General features: G+C 38.4%; 1 protein-coding gene across 1 annotated transcript in view; it reads right to left on the bottom strand.

The window, feature by feature from the left end:
• Nucleotides 1–24,079, bottom strand: part of GALNT13 (polypeptide N-acetylgalactosaminyltransferase 13) — a 317,135-nt gene that overhangs the window by 283,902 nt on the left and 9,154 nt on the right. Inside the window, exons 2-3 of the mRNA XM_067549430.1 lie at nucleotides 12,167–12,282; nucleotides 11,451–11,700 (exon numbers count right to left, since the gene is read on the bottom strand). Of these exons, the coding sequence (XP_067405531.1) occupies nucleotides 11,451–11,592 (142 nt within the window). The 5' untranslated portion in view covers nucleotides 11,593–11,700; nucleotides 12,167–12,282. The remainder of the gene's footprint in view (nucleotides 1–11,450; nucleotides 11,701–12,166; nucleotides 12,283–24,079) is intronic.

Consider the following 24,079-nt stretch of genomic DNA (forward strand, 5'->3'; position numbering starts at 1 on the left):
GTGCACATGAAATAGAAAAAAAATTTCAACGATAGTAAAGAGCTTTTAGCTTCATACGGATATATATTACAAACAAAAAATTAATTTAAAGAACACTGTTAATGTTGTAAAGTGAAAGTACTCAAAAGTTCGGAAATACGTTCCTGAGCAACCTTAATTTGACACCTTTGTGCATATGCATTCTGATAACTCCTTAATTACATGATCACATTTTTCTTTTTCCTTCCTCTTCTGCCCTCCTACCCCCCACCCCCCTTTTTTTTTTTTTTTTTTTTTTTTGGCAGGACTCCTGTCTCATTCCGTGCACAGAAATGGAAAATTCTATTTTACCTGTGAATTTGGTCTTTCAAGTGGGTTTGGATGCAAACAGGCTCATCAATAAGCTTTCAGTCTGGTCTGTGACACACTGCAGGTTTAGCTAATATCCTTAGTTCTAAGTGTGATTTGCTGAACTGGCTTACCCAGACTTTCTCTCTTGGTGTAGAACCCTGAGGAACAGAGTGAGTTTTTGCCCAGGACACAAACAAGGTTACTTCTCTAAGTAGTACTGAAGGCCTTCTGTCTTCTTAAGAGTTATAGATGCATCATATTTCTGAAGAATCATCTTCCGAAAACAGAGGAGTAAGCTTGATGATCCACAGCATGAGAATTTATATTCCATGTCTCCTCTTTGGGTAAGATTCTCTCCCAGTCGATATAGGACTCCAAATATGTTCCCCAAACACAGGACCTGGTATCTGCATAGATGAGCTATTTCTCTGACCTGGACATCAGATAGCCATTAAGTAGTATTCAGAATGAGTTCATCAAGAGATGCTAGTACTGGATCTGGACCAAGATCTTTATATACAGATTTGCTGCAATTGCTGGCTGGAAGCAAAGCAAGTATTATGCATGGTATCCACATGAGACCAATTAGCTCAGGAGCGGATTTGGAGATTTTCATCTTAGGAGAGGTATGCTAATGTGTGGCAAATCAGACATTATCTTCTTTGATTTCCCTTTTGAAATAAAGATTGTGTTGGATGATAATTTAGAAGCTGGAGTTTTATAAGAACTGTAATCGGTCCTTCCATTTGTTCAAAATATTGTTCCCAAAGGCTTTTAGCAATAGCTGTGGGGCCCTGTGTAATGTGACAAGAAGGTCATCAGCCAAGGGTAGATGTGTATCCCTTTAACTTGAAAGGAGAGATGACATGGCATTTATGAACACCCATGTGGAAGTTGAGTCCAAAAAACAGAGTACTCTGTATTGAAAATATTTCTCTCTCTGGCAGACACTTAAGTATTTGTGGTGACTCTCCCCCTTCATATTTTCAGGAGATCTCCAAGAGGTTTATTTTGATATTCTAAAGTTGTGCCAAGATAATGCTGTAATGATGGATTTCAGTATTTCCACCTGGAATATTGATCTCTTTATGGATTTGTTGAGAGACCTCAGATCTAAAATTGGCTGCATGCCACTGTCTCTTGTGCCCTTTACAAAATAACTGTCCCTCAAGAAAATTAGTTCTATCCTTACAATGTGTAGGAGATGCACTACTGCACTCTTCATCTTCTCATTCTATGAAGAGACTTGGTATTAGTGTTGGTATGTTTTAATTTACTGTGGGAAAGAGAAATATATCCTTGGAAATATCTTTCCCTTAGTAGCTTAAGTACACATTTTCCATGTCGGTTCACTCCTAGATGAGGGCCTACCCTTAAGCAATCCTGGTAGGTGTAGGGGAGAGGGGATCTGCACAGACTTGGGAAAACAAAAAACTAGAGAAGAGCGGTTGGATGGTTTCCCAGACAACTCCAACTTTAGTCTTTCAACTCTCAGGAGCAACAATGGCCTCCTCCTAAGGTGTAATCCCTACATTGGAACATGGAGGTGCTTTAGAGAACACCTACTGAGAAGAGGTAGTTGAAAGAGTCTCTCCCTGGGGGGAAGGGGGGACGGGGGGGATTTATTCCCTTTTCTAATGCCTCGGTGACTGCTTTGTGTGTATTCTCCCCCTGCCAAAATGTATGGAAGGATATCACGTGTTAGCCTACAATTACAATGTCTTCAAGCCAGAGTCGTCCCTAGGATACATTATTTTTTAATGGACAGCAGATCAGAGTCAGGTGAACCAGCAATCCTGAAAAAGCTGGTAGGGAAATCTCATTTAAAGTAGATTTCATATGGGGTTTCTTTGTTTTGGCAGGGTAAGAGATGGTTATTGTTGGTGTTTGCATGCTCATGGTGGCTTCTCATTTGAGCATAGATATCCACAATAAGAGACTGCAGGCAATATTTTCAGTAATGTGATTGCTATATCCAAGTTTAGTTTAAGTGATGATCTTATTCTACTGTGTGTGTGTTTGGCAGGAATACTCCCACAGCTGGTAGAACTATGCGGCAGACTTAACTTTACACAGCGTAATAAAGACATGGTAGTCCTTAAGTACAAGTAGGTCTTGGTAGGGAATCCCCTCTCCACCTCAATCACACACTCATACTAGGGGAAGAAGAATTACACAGCTCTTCTTCAATTAGGCTGTTAGTTTTGGGGAAGGGAGTCCATCTCCAAGAGAAGGGGATCTGGATCACTTCACCTCATGAGCCATGCTACTGGGTCAGGGCAAAGCAGGGATTAACTACACAGAATGAATGAGCTAGAATCATTGGAGACAAATGACTCGTTGGTATCAGAAAGGTCGCAGGAGCTGGTACCTTTCATGGCAGCTAAGGCTTTGCAGGTAAAATATATTGGGGGGGATGAGGAGGGATGCTATGGAGCTCTCTCAACGGTCTTACCATGAATCTCATCTATGAAATTCTAGAGGCTCCAGTGAAACTTTGCTTTCTCTGCAAGCTGTGGGAATGGGGTCTCTGAATCTGGGGATGAGTCAAGGGGTCTTTTTAGGGGGAAAAAACAACAACAAAATCAAACACACCTTACCTCTGGTGCAATGCCACATTAATTCTTGCTTGGTCTCAGTGAAAGGAGCTTCCATGTGGCCTGGAATTAGGTTTCTGCGGACTGTTGACTCCATTTGCTATTTTTGAGGGGGAAAGCGAGGTACTGTCCTTCCATCCTCCTCAGAAAGCCAAAAGAATTTTCTTTAGAGGTTCTTTAGGTTAGAGGTTCTGAAGAGGAAAATCCTCAAAGCTAATGAAAAATGGGAGAGCTATTTAGCTAAGAATCTTAAAAACCCTATGCAAGCTCTACTCCAAAGAAAGCCCTGGAGTCTGCAATGTGTGCTGCTTGAAGGCAGAAACTTCTAGGAACTTCTTCCTGGAGAGCAATCCTAAACCCAGACTCAGAGCAAACATTTGATGTGTCTATAGCTACCATGAAGTTGGCAAATGCATACTGTGAAGACTGCCGACACGGAAAGGACTGAACATGTCACCCCATGCTCTGATTCATCCCCAGAGCAGATCCAGTCTGTGCACTGGATGAGGCAGAGGTCTTATGTAAAAATTTGATAGGCTCATCTAATTAAAGACTGTATCATAATGTGTATGCTCAAGGGGAAATGAATTAAGTTGCACCGGCAACTTTAATTCTGCTCTAATGGGCACAGAAGGCTTCTGCCCATTCCCTAGCCTCATCTTCAAAAAGGTCAGACTCATTTTGGCTGAAATTTTCAAAAATGTTCAGCCTAAGTCAGACACCTAGCATGGAAAATTTCAGGCCACACAATAAAAGTTTGGTAATTATAGGCAACTAAAAACAGTGTCTTATAATGGAAAGTGTCAGCAATTTAGCCCCACCTATAATAAAAAGTACGTAGCGACACTGCTGTTTTTTATGTTTTCTGTTTCTTCCCTCTCTCCATCTCCGCCTTTTTTTTTTTTTTAAATTACTAATGCTGTTGTTTTGGATATTCTGTTCAAAGTTAACAGCCCTCGTGTGAATTTATTCAACTACAGGAAAACCTGGTAGCTATATCTCTAGTTAAGGTTTCCCAACACTTTGCTTTAAGAATCTAGTTACATTTAACTTTCTCAAATTTTCACCTTTGAGGCTGAAATTTTCCTGGCTGCCTCAAGCTAATTCCCTCCCCTACCCCAAAAAAGGTTTGGCCATTTCTACAAATAAGTTTAGGACAAATGCATTATTTTGCCCCACACACACCAACCCATTCTTTTTTTAAACAGCTGTTTCATTGAGATGGCAGCATTCTTGGAGCAGAAACTTGAAATTTAGGAATGGGGTCAGACAGACTGGTTTCAGGGATGTGCCTTTTACTTTCCTCAAGGAAATCCACCCAAAACTGGCCAAGTTTAAGCCTCTATATATACATGCTTAGCTGAAACTTGTTAGAGTGTGGCAGCTAAACTTTTCAGAGACTACTTCTGGACTGGGGGCTGAACATGACTTTCCCTGCAATTACTCCTCCCACTTTATCGGAGACACTCTGTTTCTCCTGTGCTCTCAATGCTGGCACCCAAGCAGTATGGAGAAGGAGAAGTACTACAAAAGACCTCGCCTGTATTACCAGAGTCTCTTCAATAAATGGGGAACTAGTCCACTGCAATGCCCCAAAAATATGTTTCTACTCAGTGAAAGGCAAAAGCAAGTTTCTTTAGGATGATGTTGAGGTTTATATATTACAGAACAAATTATGAGCATTTAAAATTAGAGAACCCCAAATTAACTTTTTCTTATATTTCATAAAGGTAAATTCTTGGTGTGAGCCAGGGTTACTTTAATTAACTTCTCTCCAACAAGATGCATGCTCAAAATACAAGAACAAAGATATGGCGTAAAGAGAGCATTACTCAAATCCCAACTCCAGTTTAAGATAATATTTACATCAATATGAAGAGCTCTTTGTTAGACAATGCAACCCACCTAATACAGCAGATATACACTATTTCATACCACTTGGCCTTCACTATACTGGCCAGTGAACAAAGATGTATAGCCAAATGCCAGTGGATAATATTATACAAGCATGTGCTGTTCCATAATGCCATTGCCTATAGTTTAGCAACAATTCAGATGGCATTAACTTTTTTAATCTTTTAATCAAATATGTCAATCTACACAAGAACACTTGACTCCTTAATTTACGAGATTTAACAATTATCGCAGATTAGATGGCGGGGAATGACTACTACTTATTTTACTCATGACTAAAAAAATACAGTTATACAAAAGTGGAAGTCCTTCTCTTCTACTAATTAATGACCAAAGTAACGGATTAAGTGATCTTAAACTACTGGGTTATAGTCTCATTTAAATTACAATAATTAGTACATGGATACTTGGTCTACCTTTTTAAATCTATTTTATAAAATGATGGCTATAAGTATATTTTAATTAATTTTTCTGTGTTGGCTTTTATGTTTTACAGCTATTCTATACTCTTTTCTGGAGGTATTCATTTATTCACTTATTTTACAAGAATATCACCATCAAAATATTTAAAACAATAAAATATTACATGCAGATGCAAGCACAAATTTAGACAACACGTTCAAAGCCAAATGTCTATATAGATTTACTATTTTTATTTTCATTGTTCCATTTTTGTGGTGCTTATTGTAAACTTATTTATTAATATTTAATGTTAGAAAACGCGTCCAGTCAACAAACGCTCTAGATTATACTGTTAAAATTTTTGCATAGCTGGTAATATGCAAATTTGTTACACATGTACAATTCAAATATTTGCACAAAAATATTCCTGGTCTGTAAATTGCTGGGCACAAACAGACCTCTGTTCTGTCCAGATGTAGCAGTTTGAAGAACTACAGTCTTTAGAAATATTTCTAAGAAGTCTATATTGTAGTCTATTTCAAACAAAAAAAAAACAAAATACAATTTTCAAGAAGATTAAATGAGTTATGCAGCAGCAAAAGAGAAATTTTAGTACATACACATTGATTTTGAAGTACGTGAGTTAACACATTAATAAAGAAACCTTATTGAGGGCACAAGAGCAAACCATCCCGATGTGCAGAAAGAATAGCAAATATGGTAGGCGTCCAGCTTGGCTTAACAAAGATGTCCTTGGCGAACTTAAACGCAAAAAAGAAGCTTACAAGAAGTGGAAGCTTGGTCAGATGACTAGGGAGGATTATAAAAACACTGCTCGAACATGCAGGAATGAAATGAGGAAGGCCAAAGCACAATTGGAGTTGCAGCTAGCAAGGGACGTGAAGGGGAACAAAAGGGTTTCTACAGGCATATTGCCAACAAGAGGAAGATTCGGGAAAGTGTAGGCCCCTTAAAGAAAGAGGGAGGCGACCTAGTGACGGAGGATGTGGAGAAAGCTGAGGTACTCAATGCCTTTTTTGCCTCTGTCTTCACAGACAAGATCAGCTCCCAGACTGCTGTACTGGGTGGCACAGAATGGGAAGGAGGCAAACATCCCGCAGTGCTGAAGGAACAGGTTCAAGACTATTTAGAAGGATTGGACATTCATAAGTCCATGGGGCCGGATGCAATGCACCCGAGGGTGCTGAGGGAGTTGGCTGAGGTGATTTCAGAGCCATTGGCTATTATCTTTGAAAGCTCGTGGCAACAGGGGGAGGTCCCTGACGACTGGAAAAAAGCTAATATAGTGCCCATCTTCAAAAAAGGGAGGAAAGAGGATCCGGGGAACTACAGACCGGTCAGCCTCACCTCAATCCCTGGAAAGATCATGGAGCAGGTCCTTAAGGAATCCATTTTAAGGCACTTGGAAGAGAGGAAGGTGATCAGGAACAGTCAACACGGATTCACCAAGGGAAAGTCATGCCTGACCAACCTGATTGCTTTCTATGATGAGGTGACTGGTTCTGTGGATGTGGGGAAGGCGGTGGATGTGATATACCTTGACTTTAGCAAAGCTTTTGATACGGTTTCTCACAGTATTCTTATCAGCAAGTTAAAGAAGTATGGGTTGGATGAATGGACTATAAAATGGATAGTGAACTGGCTAGAGCATAGGGCTCAACGAGTAGTGATCAATGGCTCCATGTCTAGCTGGCAACCGGTCACAAGCGGAGTTCCCCAGGGGTCGGTCCTGGGGCCGGTTTTGTTCAACATCTTTATTAATGATCTGGAGGATGGGGTAGATTGCACCCTCAGCAAGTTTGCGGACGACACTAAGCTGGGGGGAGTGGTAGATACCCTGCAAGGTAGGGATAGGATACAGAGTGACCTAAACAAACTGGAGGATTGGGCCAAAAGAAATCTAATGAGGTTCAACAAAGAAAAGTGCAGAGTCCTCCACTTAGGAAGAAAGAATCCCATGCACAGCTATAGACTGGGGACCGACGAGCTGGGCAGCAGCTCTGCAGAAAAGGACCTGGGGGTAACAGTGGATAAAAAGCTGGATATGAGTCAGCAGTGTGCCCTGGTTGTCAAGAAGGCCAATGGCATATTGGGCTGCATTAGGAGGGGCATTGCTAGCAGGTCACGGGAAGTGATTATTCCCCTCTATTCGGCATTGGTGAGGCCGCATTTAGAATATTGTGTCCAGTTTTGGGCCCCCCAATACAAAAAGGATGTGGACAAGTTGGAGAGAGTCCAGCGGAGGGCAACAAAAATGATTAGGGGCTGGAGCACAGGACTTATGAGGAGAGGCTGAGGGAACTGGGCTTGTTTAGTCTGCAAAAGAGAAGAGTGAGGGGGGATTTGATAGCGGCCTTTAACTACCTGAAAGGGGGTTCTAGGGAGGATGGGGCTAGGCTGTTCTCGGTGGTGGCAGATGACAGAACAAGGAGCAACGGTCTCAAGTTGCAGGGAGGGAGGTCTAGGTTGGACATTAGGAAAAAGTTTTTACTAGGAGGGTGGTGAAGCACTGGAATGGGTTACCTAGGGAGGTGGTGGAATCTCCATCCTTAGAGGTTTTTAAGCTGCGGCTTGACAAAGCCCTGGTTGGGATGATATAGCAGAGATTAGTCCTGCTTTGAGCAGGGGGTTGGACTAGATGACCTCCTGAGGTCCCTTCCAACTCTAATATTCTATGATTCTATGATTCTATGATTCTAAATCTTACTGGATATTCTAAATAAAATATTTGGAGCATTCAACAGGCCTACTCCTGCTCCCACTGAAGCTGATGGCAAAATTTCCTTCAGCTTCAATGCAGCCGAATGTGGCCATTATTCGAGAAGGCAGGTGTTTATAGGGTACAGTTCACGCATTGATTTGACTACTCTGGAAATACTACTGAAATCAAAAACTCCATATGAGAGTCAGACATTTGGATTCCTTAAGTTACAGCTGCCAGTCAGGAGAAAAGAAAAAAATGTCTGCAATTATCTATTAATATAATTCATTAAGCAAATTAACTGCTCTAGTTTGCAAAGTACAGTATTAGTTTTAAAACAAAAAGCTTTTTATACAAACACTATGTTAACAGAGCATATTAGGCTTGACATTTAAAAACAACTAAACCAGGCAATTCCAGTTTAAGAGAGTTTCTCCGATTTCACTCAGCGTGTGGTTTACCAAGTGGAATAGAGGGTCTCAGAGGGCATGATTCTATATTCACAGAAACTGTAATTATTAGGCAGAAGGAAGAAGCTAAGGATGAAATTAGATTTTCATCATTGTGTTGCTTTAAGTCAAAAGCTTAATGTAATTTTAATAGACTTTTTTAAAAAACATACAATGCACAAGAAATAGTATTGAGTCCCTAGGTCCCACATACAACATGAATATAATTGCTACAGTTCTTCAATGAACACTGTTACAACTTCAAATATTTTTCTAGAAGCAGAGAACTATATACACATACTAACAATGACTCCATATGATATTTACCAAAGTTTTGAACAGAAAAGATATTACATATTCTGTACAACTCTTCCACCACAAAACCCAGACACCCAGTTGCAGTAACATTACAATATAAGTTTAATAGCTTCAGTTGCAATGAAGAGAATTCTGCAGAAAAATCATATTACATTTGTAACACATTAAATCCAATAAACTGAATAATAAAAATCATGAAAAGTAGACACCACAGTTTACAAGACTATGCCTACTGCAGTGTTATCACCCATATTGCTTATGAAATAAAAATCTCGTGGATTATGTAGGGTTTTTTTTTTTAAACATTTCTTTGGCTAATCCCTACAAATCAGCAAAATGTTTAGCCCTATCTTGGTCAGATGCATACATTTCAATATAAATTCTGATTTGGGGGGGGGGGAGGAGGGGGAAAAATCAACTTTATAACTCAAGTGACATTAAAAAAAAACAAGCACATACTTAACATCCAAACAAAAACCACGGTAGAATGGTCTCCTCGTTTTTTATTTTACAGAAAAATTAGCAAGCAAATAGTTAAGATTAGTATAATTATCATGAAAGGCATGTTGTGACAACAGTACAGTATCTTTTGAGGAACGTCTACATTGTATTTCAGAGGTAATCTGTGCTCCCATTTCTACAGCTCACAATAAAGGAAAAAATCAATTTTTAGTTAAAATAGGCCAGATCGTGATCAAGTATTCCCACTGATATCAAACATACTAGATTACACAGAACAAAAACCTAAATGCAAGAAATTAAAACAAATAAGAAAGTATTGAAATAGACAGATAGCAACATATAACTCAGAGGCCAGTAAGATCCTTTATTATTTAGATAAGATTTTTCTTTGTTTTTCTTTAGTTTTGTTTTTTAAAATGGGTGAAATCCTATAAGTCTTTTCTCAGACAGACTTACTATTGACTAAAATCTTTATTCAACTTTTTGTAACAAATAAATACGTGTACCAAGAAAGAAAAAACCTTCTATTCTTTCATTTATTTTACAACTGAATATTTTAGACACACAAAACCAACTCAATCATTAGTTATATCCTTTGCAATAGAATTGTATTTATTTATTTCACTATAAATAAATGAAGTCCTAAACTCACTAAAAAGACAGGCAAAACCTATGTCTATTTCCATAGTCTTGCTGACAAACCAGACTGATTTTTGCTGACTCAGGCACTGACAGCTTTTGGCAACTGATCTGACTGAATCAGTTCAACAAATGACAAAATGATCGTTTCAAACTGAAGTCATCCATCATGAGGTATTTCAACTTTCAGCAGAGACAGCAACGGAACTGAGCCTTACACACACACACACACACACACACACACACACACACACACACACACACACACACACACACACACACACACACACACACACACACACACACACACACACACACACACACACACACACACACACACACACACACACCACACACACATGGCAGAAGGACTGATTTATTCTCAATTTTTGTCCACAGATCAGTGCATTAATCCACATATGCATTTATTATAAAACTGATGGATTTGTAATCTCTCTTTTGCAAACTATCAGCAAAAGATACATTATAAATACAGTAATTAAATGGGACTTGTCCAAATATCATTAGAGATTCAAATTAATTTGCCTCCTGTGTAGGCTGTACCTAGACTCCCTATCAAAGATGAGCAACTAATTCATAATGAATCATTTGACAAATTTTACTTCCTCTTCTGTTTATGAATTTTCCACTGATTAAGAGAGAGTCTCCAACGTATTCATTAATCAAAATTCTTTCCCAAATATCAATGACTTATTCTTGCCTTGGAGGTTATTTTTGAACAAGTATCAGTCTACATTTGAGTTGTTTTATTTGAACACGCAGAATAGTGCAATGCTATTCTCTTAGAAGATAAGAAACATTTAGAACCAAGTTTGCAGTACAAATATTCACAATTCCACACATTCAAAATTTGCTTTCCACTACTATTTCTGTTATAATCTCTTAAAATTCAGTTTCCATTTAGATAACAGCCAGCAAAGCAGATTATTGAAGTATTTGAAGAAAGTGAAGACACAAACAAAGCACAAATGCCAATAAAGGTAGTTCATTTAAAACAGCTGAATGAACATTGGCAGGAAGGAGGATTTGGGGTAGATGCGGAGGGGTGGGAGGGAGGAGAAGGGGTGGCTAAATATTCACCAGCCTCTACCCCCTATGCAGCTACAGTTGAAATCAAACATGATCCTGATGGCTCTGTATGGAAGAATAGGTCAAAGTAATTTTTTTTCCTTTTTTAAGTTTTGCAACTAGAGTTTAAACCAAACTTTTAATTCAACATTACCATAATAAATGAAGTTACATAGACTCTGAATATCAACTGATTTGCAGGTCAGCCAATATAGTTTTTCTTTATGAAAAACTCTTCACAGTGCTGTGGTTACTCCTACACATACTTCCACATAAATGGGATTTGTATATTTAATTTTGCTTATACCAAATTGTCTGAGCTGCTAATATGCTAATCGTCTAATGCTAAGATAAATGAACATAAGCTGAACCAAATATAGTAATATAAATCAGAATGCATTAGATTCTGCTATTTTGCATTTTTATATTTGAATAATACGTTATAAAACACAGTCCAAGTTCCATGTTAGGACAAATTCTTCCGAACAAACCTGTGACTTTTGTACATAATTTAGAACTTGGGCTTACCCCTTAGAGCAGGAAGCAGTGACCTCTCTTTCTTGTCATCACATTTGTTACATTCACTGAAGTACAAAAGTAAAAAGACATCCACAAGCACCCACATCAGAGAAGTGGCCAGAACCACTTTGCAGTAGACAAATCTCCTCATCTCTTTTCTTGGTGTCTAGTTCACACACTAAGTAAAGATGTCTATTGCTGGGATGTATCCAAGCCACAAAGTTAAATTCCAGTATGAAAGCGAAGCCAAGAGCATCTACTGCAATTAAAGAAAAAAATATTTGAATTAACCAACAAGTATACATTGTTTGAGGTGCAACATGATAGAAACATATAATGCTTTTATTCTATTTTAAAAATTAATCTGTTTTCCTCTCTCTTGTATCTAAATATCCTCTTTGTAACATCAACTGATCTTTCAGAAATTTGATTGCTTTTTTTTTTGATGAAGAGACCAGTTCTTCTGATTTTTTCCTGTGTTGGATTTTATTTATCTTTAGTCTGTAAAGACAAAAAGCAGTTACATTTTGTTTTACAGAAGGATCCTGCCACTGAAGTTTAGACCACCACTTTAGCACCAGATGTCACTGAAGGAAGAGTATCACAAGATACTCCATCAACATACACGGAATATCACCTGCAAAATAGTATGTTTGGCAGGGGATTAAATTTATTCATCTTATCTATTGTAATATATTAAAGTTAGATGCTAAGTTTACACCTACCATTACAGAGGGCATTCCATGCAGAGATGGGATATCATATGGGATACTTCCTGTATTGATGCCAGGTTTCAAAAGCAGCGTCCTAATGTTTAGCAGCTGGACACCTTACTGAGAGTCTATAAAACAAAATATGCCATCTATTATATGCCAAAAATAAATGACAAGTTCTTTACAATTTAAAGGGAGCCCTCATTTGGAAGAGCATGCTCAAGTGTGAGAAGTCCATATTTTAACCTACCTAATATTTTAGCATAATTTTCTTTAATACAAACTACCTTCCTGATATTGAAAAAAAAAAATGTATTGGCTTCTCAAAAAGAGAGTAGGCAAGACTAATAAAATCCCATCTTCTCTGGGTGACCCAATTAACTCAGAGACTAGGTTTCTTTACATGTATGTGTTTACAAGCCACACTATCCCTCTACTATACCAGTCTGCTCCCTTCTTGTAAGATTCCTTCTTACTAGAGCACTGGGATAGGGGGATTCTTATATATTTCAATATTCTCCCTGCAGATAAAAAAACCAAGAAGGCAACGCTAAGAAAGTATGCAATCCAAACATATTCTCCTTCAAACAAAACCATAACTGGTAAGCCTGATTTTAAACTAGTGAGCAATGACAATGACCCTTTAGAAATACTTTCCCCTCTAGCTTTGTCCTACCTAGTCTCTGTTCTGTATTCTTCTTGTGCCAACAGTGTGCTCAGAATTCTACAGAACATAGAAGTTGACACTCTCTTTATTCTCAAGGATCATACAGTTCAGCTTAGACTCAAAATTTCTGTATACACTTTTGTTGGTGAATCACCACTGAATGTTTTCAGGGAGGGGTTGGAAAAAAGCAGGAGAATGCTGCTCAGTCTCCGCTACTCCTGTCTTCTAGAGCAGTGTTTCTTAACCTGGGGTTTTAGAGGGGTCGCAAGTGCAGAGCTGGTATTGGGGGTGGCAAGAAAGGCAATTGCCTGGAGCCACAGGGGCGCCATGAAACTAAGTTACATGCCTCAGCCCCGTGGGGGTGGGACTCAGGCTTCAGGGGTACAGTAGTTTGGAAAGGTTAAGAACCACTGTTCTAGAGCATATAACAGTGCTCAACAAAACAGCTACCAGAAGGATCAGAATGAAGGCAAAAGACAGAGAGCCCCCAAAACCACCTCCAATAAGGAATAAGACCTTCCCCTTAATTTTCAGCACAGCTCTGGCAATAAAGTTAGTCTGTCAATTCATGTTCCTTAGAATCATAGTGTACATCTAAATTGCAGCTAAACACCCGTAGCTGGTCTGTGTCAGCTGACTGGAGCTCACAGAGCTCTGGGCTGTTTAACTGTGGTGTAGATGTTCAGGCTCAGGCTAGAGCCCGAGCTAAGGGATGGTACCCTCCCATGAGGTAGAGCTTGGGCTCCAGCCTGAATGTCTACACCATCACTGAACAGCCCCATAGCCCAAGCCCGAGTCCAAGTCAGCTAACATAGGCCAGCTACGGGTGTTTATTTGCAATGTAGACATACCTTATCAGACATATCAGACATTCATTATCCTTACCATCTGAAAGTTTTTCCAAATATGTAACCTAAATCTGCATTACTGCCAATTAAGTCAATAGCTTCCTGTCCAATCTTCGGTGGACATGGAGAATAATTCATCACCGTCTTCTTTCTAACAGTCCTTAGCCATGGGCGTAGTTTGTGGGGAGAGAATGGGAACGTTGCCCTCCCCAAACTGCAAGCTTTGGGCAGGTGTGGAATTTGCCTCCTCTCTCCCCAAAACACAGCCCTATTGGCTTGACTGGAGCTTCCTCCCTCCCCGCAAATAAAGAAGTCAAACTATGCCTATGCAAACATATTTGAAGACTTATCAGATCCCTTGCTCAGTCTTCTTTTCTCAAGACTAAACATGCCCAGTCTTTGTAACCTTTCCTCATAGCTCAGGTATTCTAAACTTTTATCATTTTTGTTGTTCTCCTATGGACTCTCTCCTGTTTGTCTACATCTTTCCTAAAGTGTGGTGCTCAGAATTGGACTCAGTACTCCAGCTGGGGTCTCATCAGTGCCAAGTAGAGCGGGACAATTGCCTCCTGTGTCTTATATATATGACACACTATCTTAAGCTCCATATACAACTGCTCAGCTTTTCTTCCATTTAAAAAAATATTTAAGCAATAGTGTAGTAGATTAAAAACATTTAGAATTGAGAGCTCCCACACAAGCATAGTTGAGATTTGGGGCCTAACCTGCTTATATTTCATTTGTGTTTGTTTTAACTTGAACACCATTTAAATGTTACATTTCTTTTTCTCTTTTAAACATACAATCTACAACACTGCACATGGGATACCTACTCCTCCCTCATCCACCACTGTGTTTAACCAAAGATCAGTAAAAACACTGGGCAATAGTGCTGAATGTCATTAACAGAATAATTAAATAACAACAATAAAAAGTATAAGGTGGCTAAGTTTAATTGCACACTAAACTGAACTGATGAGAAAGATAAAGATGGTATAAATTTAAATATAGCCCTTCCTAAAACAACATTTCTGTACTTGGTATCTGATGAACTTTTCCACATGTCCCAGTTCTAAACGTATGGGCATCAACAGACAAATCTTTATTAAAAATAGGAGAAATGACGACTGATATGCTAGGTTTCCCCCATTCTCTACTAATATGGAGGTTGGAATTTTGTGATGCATAGCAGAATCACTATTTGTTCAGTACCAATGATGTGCATGCTGCTATGCAAGGCAGAAAGACAGACCTTCCCCGAGGAGGTTATAATCTAGAAGAACCTGTCTCTTCAATTAAGTTTACTTACTTCTATTTAAAACAAACAAACAAAAAACAACTAATAAAAAAGCATAGCTGTTTCAGATTGGGCTGCATAAAATCTCCTTCTGTACCCCAACAAGCTGTACAAATTTTAACACTGTTTCTATTGATGCAAGAACCACTAACATGCTGCTGAACATTTTTTCCTAACTGTAAAATTTAAAAGTGGTCCAATAAAGCCAGTACAATAAACTATACTGAGTTAATGATGAATGGTAATAATGCAAAATTAATTCTGGCAGTAATTCCTCTTACGTTATTAACATTTGGACTAAAAATTTCTACTTGGAGTCTAAAGCAAAAAAATCTGCCTTGCAGTTTAAAAAGGTCAAAGATAATGAACAGAAATATCCTGAATTATGCAAATAGAGTGTCTTATTTCAAGCTATGTAGTAGTGCATGCTGTGCGTTGACATCAGATTCTAGCACTTAAGAATAGACTAAGTACCTTAGATAGAATTTATAACTTACTAAGAGCTAAAAGCCAAGCCTCTCATTCTTCATATCCTTTAAATCTTCATTTTAAGTCAATAATTAACGTATCTAAGAGCTAGAGGAAGAACCACAAGCAGATATTTTCATTTAACATTAGGTAATAGCCCTAGCCAATTATGCACCAAATACACACATACACACACACACACACACACTTATATAAATAATTTTGAAGGTAATTCTGTCTTGGAGATTTTTTATTAGATAGCTAGAAAACAGCTGAGGAATGCTAAATATTTTTTACTTGGACTCTTTTAGAGTTTTATCTTCATCATATATATTTTGGAGACTGATTATTTTGACCACTTTAAAAGTCATATTATAAAGAAGAAAACACTTGTCTATTTACAATTTTTAAGTCAGCTTGTGTTTCAATTAAGGACCACTTTAATATTTTTGTCCAATACTTCTCTTTTTTGAACTCCAAACAGCATACACACAGAAGCATCAACATCAATAAGATGCATTTAAAACACAGAATGCAGATTCTATTAGTTCAGTTTAACAGTTGAAAGCATTTCTTTTCCCTGCACCTTGCCCTAGAAACTCTGACTTCTGGACAGAGCTGTTGGAGACACCATTCCAGCATCCCTTGTTTCTGGCAATGAGCTGGTGGATTGTGCAGTGTCTACCTGTCTCTCCACATGTTTTATATTAGAAAAATATACATTTCTTTAAATGAAAAGTCTTTAAAATTATCAGAAACAAAAGGCTTAAAGCAAAAAACTGGATAAATGCTGCTAGCTGAAAAAAATCTATACAACTTTGACTTCCAGCTGAAGAATACTGTCAGGAATCAATGTTAAAAATAAATAAATAAATCATGGAGCTAACATGAGCAATGCCGTTTAGCATGCTTCTATCACTTGGCATCTCTTTTCAGCCCATCCCATACCACTCATCTGTACATTTTCTGCTTAGACTATAACCTCTTTGGGGCAGGGACTTTGGCTTATCTGTCACTGACTTACACTCCACTGTGAATGTATGTATTCCAGACCAAAAAAAAAAAATACATTAAAAACATTCAAGGTTGCAAGTCCAGCACTCAGAAGTTAAGAAACCAGAATTTTTTTTAATGGCAAAACAACATTTTTTCCCTTGCCTCATTCTCAGCACAGCTGAACCTTTTTGGCTGAAAAACTTTTCAGGTTTCAAAAAGAAATCCAGCCTGAAGTAGATGCCTGGCATGGAAAATTTCAGCCCAAATTATTGAAGTTAGGCAAAGCAACTGAGAACATCATCTTATAATGGGAACTGTCAGCCAGCCTTAATCACAGGCAGTGCTACCAACCTTGTCTATAATAACCACCTAAGAAAGAGCTGTGGTAAAAGAATTAAAATTCAAGCACTTAAAAGTTAAGGAATGCCATTATTAAGGTTGCCCACAAACCCTTACAGTTGCTCCCCTGTGTGTATGCATTATGATATACAATTTTTCCATAAATCCCCTGCATCATTCCACGCACCGGATGAATGATGTTTGGTAAATTAAGCTGTTGTTCAATGTTTCTTTTCATCCCCAACATTCGATGTGTGGTCCCATGGCCTTATTTACAGCACACCATCAAAACTCTGCACTGAAGAAAGAATTAATTTCTTCACAGGCTAGTCTAATATAGTCATTATCCTAACATGAGTACATTAATAAGAAACATTAATAAACCCATTTTCACTCACAGACAAGAAACTAAGGCAGAGAGATTAAAACCAAAATTCCTAAAAGTTCACTAAATTTGTGCCCCTCCATGACTGGATGAGCACAGAGCCTATTTTTCCAGAGTACTTTGTGCAGCCAAAGTTAGAGTGTGTTAATACAAAAATAATTTTTTGCCAGCATTTTCTTCTTCAACTTAAAGGGTCAAATTCCTAGAACTCACTAGCTCAGATTTCGCAGAGTGTTCTAGGGGGGGTTAACCCACAATAGAGCCCAGTCATACTTCACTCTTGGATAAATTCCTTGACCATCCCTGCACTTAGAGAATGCAGCTGTAGTCTTTCCTCTATTCAGGCAATGTGTTGCCTGCTAAGCTCTTGACAGGACCTATGCATTCAGAATCTTATCTGGTTTATGTTACTCTTTTTGACCACTTGAATAAAAATACTAAATATACAAGATGCAGTATATGATATCATTTTGCTAAAATGTTAGCTGTAAGCTCAGAGAGAAACAGTTTAAAGTGACATCATTTAAAGCACTAGGGAGAGTTTTCTGTGAATGTCCCTGCTGATTATCTTAATCTAGGTTCCTTTATGGAGCATCCATTTCACAACCTGATGGTTCACTCCAACCACCTATATAATACATCTTCAAATTTCATTAGCCTGCTTTCCAACAACTTCAGACCCTCTTGCGATTTTATATTCAGACCTGCCTTTTAATTGCCAAAGAGGCAGGAGGTTGTATCACAGTGGCATCATTTCAGGAGCAGCAAGCACCTCATGGAAAAGTTGTGTTCAGAACAGTCAAACGCAACTGTCTAAAAATACATTTTTAGATTGTAGACTTCTGTGAGAGATTGATCAGCGGGTCTTTGAGAAATAGTTCCTACAAGTGTGGACACAAGTAAGAGAATTGACAACTAAGTGAATAAAGTCCTGAACCAAAGGCAAGAGTGCATGACAGAACTAAATAATCACTACTCACAGCAACACGTTCAAAGGGTACTGGAAGTCTTTAGTAATTTTAATGTTTTAATAGAGGAAGTGTCATTTGAGTAGTAGAGCAGGGAACCCAAAGTTAGGCCTCTTTGGTTCAAGTTCTAGCCTGGCAATTCTGGTGCAGATCATCAAAGATATTCAGGCCTCTAACTCCTACTGATTTCAATGGAAGTTAGGAGACTAAGTACCTTCAAGAATCTGGGCCTATGACTTCAGGTAAATCATTTAATTCTTCTGTAACTTGCTTTATCCATCCATGAAATGGGCCTAATACCAAACAGCTGGGTAGCTGGATCTCTCTATTCATTAGTTTAATAAAAGTGCTGTTAGATCCTCAGGTGAAAATGCTGTGTGTACTATTTTAATAAAGTATTGCAGTAAATTTAAATCGGCCATTTTATTCTTGAATTAATCTAGTAGGTAGTTTTCCACTTCTAACTCTTTTGAAGTCCACTGGAATGTTGACAAGATTTAATGTCTACTGGAAAAAAATCTGATTTAACATTTTATGGAAAGTGTTATTTTAGTTAGATTTTTCTCCCTTTCCTCAACATTGAATTTGAACTTCCATTTCTTTGCAGGATACTTTCTTAGGTGAATCTATTTCAAGCTCGATTGTGAGCCTCAATTTGACAGCAGTTGCTTGGTAACAAAAATCAGCAGTCCTGTCCCTAGCACCCATGATGACTGCATTTCTCAAAGAAGTGATTTTTTATGGAATTCAGTTAAGTTTCCAAACCATTGTATTGCTTCATTTCAGTGAGCACCATAAGGATTTGTTTTATGCACTAAAGGATTTTGCATTAATTTGACTTCCATAGTATCTCTTTTTAGTTTTGGTTTCAGAATTGTTGCAAGGTTCTTTTCAACTGCTCCAGATTTACCTTAGAAACCAAAAAGGCAGAACCTTTCAGGTATCCCAAGAGCTATTCAATACCGAGGGTTAAAGGGAAAAATCATGCACTTAATATCAAGAAGAAAAGCAAACTTCCCATCATTTCCAGGATTCTTGGTGGTGTATGAAAGCATAAAAGCTTATCCTCTAAAAGATAGAGATGGCGTCTCAGTTATTTCTCCCAGTTTAGTGTCATCTTAAATCGGTTTAACAGGAGATACCACTTTACCATATGGTAGCAAAGCTTTAAACTATTAAGTTATTTATAAATGGAGCAACACTGGATAAGGTTACCTCAACTGCCTCCCCAGAAAGGAAAAGCAACAAAGTGTGCACCATTAATACCTCCACTGCAAATAGTGTGCTTGCTTTCTAATAGGAGAGTTGATTTAGCTAGAAGAGATTGCTACATCCACTATCTTACTGTACATGTAATAAAACACCAAACACTATACAAATAAAATAGTAAGGTTTCACAATTAGGAACAACTGAAAGTCAGGAAATGCAGGATTTCAACACCACCACTTACTGAACCATGTTGAATTGCGCATTTTCGAGTATACATTTTTGCAACACAGGAGTATATAAAACTATACATTTCAGAGACCTGTTTTCTAATGCCACCCTATAATATCAAAATACAACAAGTTACAAACACTCTTCTCTTCACTCACCCTACTCTTGCTTCCTCCTCCCTCCCATGCTCCAGATAAAACACTGTCATTTTTTTGCTTTACTATCTGGAAGAAGGAAGAGCAGAAGACCTCTATTTGGTTGATATTTTTATGTACATATTAATTACTGTACATGTTGCTCAGAATTTGAGGTGCAATTGAAAGGTGGATGAGTGAATAAATAGATTAATGTAACTCATTACACACCACTTAGGATCTTAATGCTTTTATTTCCTGTCTTTTCATTATTTAGCTGGGACACATGGCATTTTAAGATTTCACTAACACACTTCTATGTACAAGATGCCACTCAGGCCATAGTTTTCCAGTTCTGGCAGCCTTACTACCTCACTTCACCACTGAAATTCTGTCCACTGCCATCTCAATTAAATGATTCTGTTTTGCAATACTTTGCAAGTTTTCCCATAATTCCCACCTAACTGAGACCACAGACACTGGTGTGGTTATAGCTGTGTGGAGTGTTGCGTGTGAACATGCTGCATCATTTTACAAAAAACAGGTCTTTCAGCATGTCCACACGACAGTCGCAGGAACACTTTTTGAAAGCAACATTCAACACTGAAATGGGGCAGATGGCTAATGAAGATGGAACTTAAGAATCGGTGATGGTGAAGTACTCAAATCACCACAGAGAATTTGCCAGCAAAGCACACCACACAGAGAACAGCATTCAACACTAAAAGTACCCTTAAGAAGCTCCAAGGAACCAGTGGAAATGCCAGGTGGAACTCGGCCTCAGTGTCTAACCTCCCAAAACTGATCAACAGTCAATAACACCTTTTTCAGCTTCAGATCCTGGTCTCCTAAATGGCCAGTTTAATAAATAGTAGGAGCACACCCATAATGATGTCAATGGCATCATGAGGCCTTGAGGCCAATGGCAAGAAAATAGGGGAGTGTGGCTGCAGAAGGCTAGTCCATAAGCAGAGGCTGAGCAACTTCATTTTGGTGTAGTGCATGAGACATAAGCAAAGTCTACACATTCAGCTCTCTATGGAAGGTGCAGGGGAGAGTCCCACTTATCACTTGTGCTCAAGGCCATAGGAAGACATTTCCAGTTTATATCCCAGGTGAGCCGCAGAATAAATGTGGCTATCAGCCACTTAAGGCTGTTGTGGAATTCACTGAAGATGCAGAATTTACAGAATGGACAATAATCACAGTGCCACTTGGAGGAAGTGGACTTGACATTGACTCCATTCATGCCAATTCTACAGCAGCATTTCACTGCTTTATTGACAAGCCATGACAGCACAACAGGTGATCTCACAATCTAAAATTAATCAAGAGCGAGAGAGCGTGAGCGAGAATTAATTTAAGTTGTGTGGTATGGTGTAGTGTAGTGTATCTTTCAAAGTGTGCTACAATGCATGTGACAGAGGTCTTTCATGCAGTTTTTCTACCCAAGCACAAACCAAACAAAAAATAACCACCCACCCGACAAACCTTCTAGGGTAGCTTGGCGTTAAAAGTAAGCAAACTCTGCAACCCTATCTTAAATTATGGCTTTTTGAAAGTAAAGTGTGTTTTGTGCAGACTTATTTTAAAAGTTAAGATATGTTTAAGTTACTGTGAAACCAAGTCTCAGTACATTTTAACAGTCTGCAAATATTCTAGGAATAGATCAGAAACAGCATGAGGCATCATTAGATTCCCACAAGTAGTTTATTAATTTATGAATAATTATCAGCTGCACAAATTATGGTGGAACTGACGACCTATCAAGAGCTCAAAACAGTGCCTTTTCACATTTGATAAAATAACAAAATTAGAATTCGATATTTCTAGCTAAAAAACAAATCAACAGCATTTTGTCTTATGAATTCTTTTTGGGTTTTTTTTCCTTTCCTGAGGGTCTCCTATTTGACATTAATAAATAGACTTATTCATTTAAAACACACATCTGTGACTCTCAGATATTACAGTGGGAAAAGATCAATTAGTTCATCTAAATAATTCTCTTCCCAATGCAAGACTGTTCCTTACAGCAGTGGCTCTCAACCTTTCCAGACTACTGTACCCCTTTCGGGTCTGATTTGTCTTGTAGACCCCCAACTTTCACCTCATTTCAAAACTAGTTGTTTACAAAATCAGACAAAAATACGAACGTATCACAGCACACTATTACTGAAAAATTGCTTACTTTCTCATTTTTACCATATAATTCTAAAATAAATCAATTGGAATACAAATATGGTATTTATATTTCAGTGTATTGTATACAGCGCATTATAAACAAGACACTGTATGAAATTTTAGTTTGTATTGACTTCACTAGTGCTTTTTATGTTGCCTGTTGTATAACTAGGCAAATATCTAGGGGATATACCCCCTGATGTACCCCCTGGAAAATTTCTGCATACCTCCAGGGATACGCATACCCTGGTTGAGAACCACCGCCTTACAGCATTTGCAGTATTGTTGTAGCCATGTTGGTCCCAGGATATTAGAGACACAAGACAGGGGAGGTAATATCTATTAAGCTTGTTTCTTTTGCCATCATAAGTTGATCTAATAAAAGATATTGCGTCACCTACCTTGTGTCTCTATTTCGAACAATATATTTTGTATTGTGATGTCCAAGTCAGATTTTAGAGGCCCAAGTGGTGAGGCTTACATCAATACCTTTGGTCAACTATTCCACATTCTAACAGATCCCACTATCAGAACTTCCCCTTCCTTCCCCCAGTATACATCCTAAATTTTACTTTTTCTTAACTATTATATGAATTTTGAGTCTCTTCCCCCACAGCACATGAGACTGCCATATTTTGGCCTTCAAACACTGGGGAGAGAAAGACACTGACTTGTCAACACAACCAGCTGTGTTCCAAGACTCAGAAGGGTATATTAGTGTCATTGGCCCGCATGCCTACAGCACTGGCAAACATCAACTAAGCTGTTATTTAAAAGGTGTAGTAAACAATGCCGCCAGGCACATTTTCCTAAATGCCGAAGGTGTTATGCTTTACACTAAAACCTCAGAGTTACAAACACCTCAGGAATGAAGGTTGTTCATATCTCCGAAATGTTTGTAACTCTGAACAAAATATTATGGTTCTCTCAATGCTTAAAACTGAAATGGACTTAACACAGCTTTGAAACACTACTATGCAGAAGACAAATGCTGATTTCCCTTTATTTTTTAGTAGTTTATGTTTAATACAGTAGTGTACTGTATTTGCTTTTCTTTTTTCTTTTTTTGGGGGGGAGAGAGGGGAGCGGGTCTCTGCTGCTGCCCGATTGCATACTTCTGGTTCCAAATGAGGTGTGTGGTTGACTGGTTAGTTCTTAACTCTGGTGTTCGTAACTGAGGTTCTACTGTACATAGCCACAGTGCCTCCCTCTACAGTGCTCAGATATTGGAGGTGCTCCTCTCACTCCCAAGAGTCATAATTTAGCTCATAGAGAAGCAATACTTAGCTTTACTAAGTTAAAATAAAGATCGTAATAGATGGGCTCAAACAAAGTTAGGACGTGTTTAAATCCAGGCATTGGCTCAGACCATTACATTTACAAAATTTGGATTTGGAAAATTCCTAAAATAAAGGAATGTTTGGATACGGAGTTTTGCTCAACTTCCACTCAAATACAGAAACCCTAGTGTAGGTACAGACTTGAGACGTCTAGTCTTTGGCCACTGTGGTATGGCAAGCTGTTTCACAACCAGGGAAAAGACACAAACTTCACATTCAAGTCCTTTTTAAGGCCTTTTCTTCAGGGTACAGTATATTGTTTCTTATGAAGGTCATAAACAATGAAAAATAAAATAATTCAAACAAAAAAATACTAGTCACAATCTCCAGAGGCATTTTTGCTGCCTCAACCAGCCATTGGGAAACAGGACACATCCTTCCCCTGAACTCTGCCTCCTTTTCCTTATATACCCTGCCCAGCCACATGATGGAAAGGGTTAAGAGATTCTTGCCTGAGATGCTACTTTACCTTGTCACAGTCAATTAATGTGCCTTGCAGACATGATGTCTTCATTTTGCTCTTCAGATTATAGGTCGCTGACTCAATATTCCAGTGCATCTTTGCAGAACACCACACACACACACACACACACAAACGCATGATGCTGATGGCTTGACAGATTCAAGCCAGAACACCAAGTGCACTGCCCATCCAAACAGAATAAAATGGCGCAGTAGCAGCCAGGTATTGGACAATGACCTATAGGAAAGCCAGGGGACAAATATCTGAATAAGAACGTAGTCCAGATTGTTATAAAGTGTGTAGCAGAAGATTTCCCCCACTAACTTTTACAATTGTTACTTTATAGTATTCACTAGCACAGATGCTATAAAGTTCCATGGTGTTGTGGAACTAGCCAACCT

Source organism: Emydura macquarii, unplaced genomic scaffold, assembly GCF_026122565.2.
Source record: "Emydura macquarii macquarii isolate MOO-44397 ecotype Brisbane River unplaced genomic scaffold, CSIRO-AGI_Emac_v2 contig_1253, whole genome shotgun sequence".
NCBI classification, from domain to species: domain Eukaryota; kingdom Metazoa; phylum Chordata; order Testudines; family Chelidae; genus Emydura; species Emydura macquarii.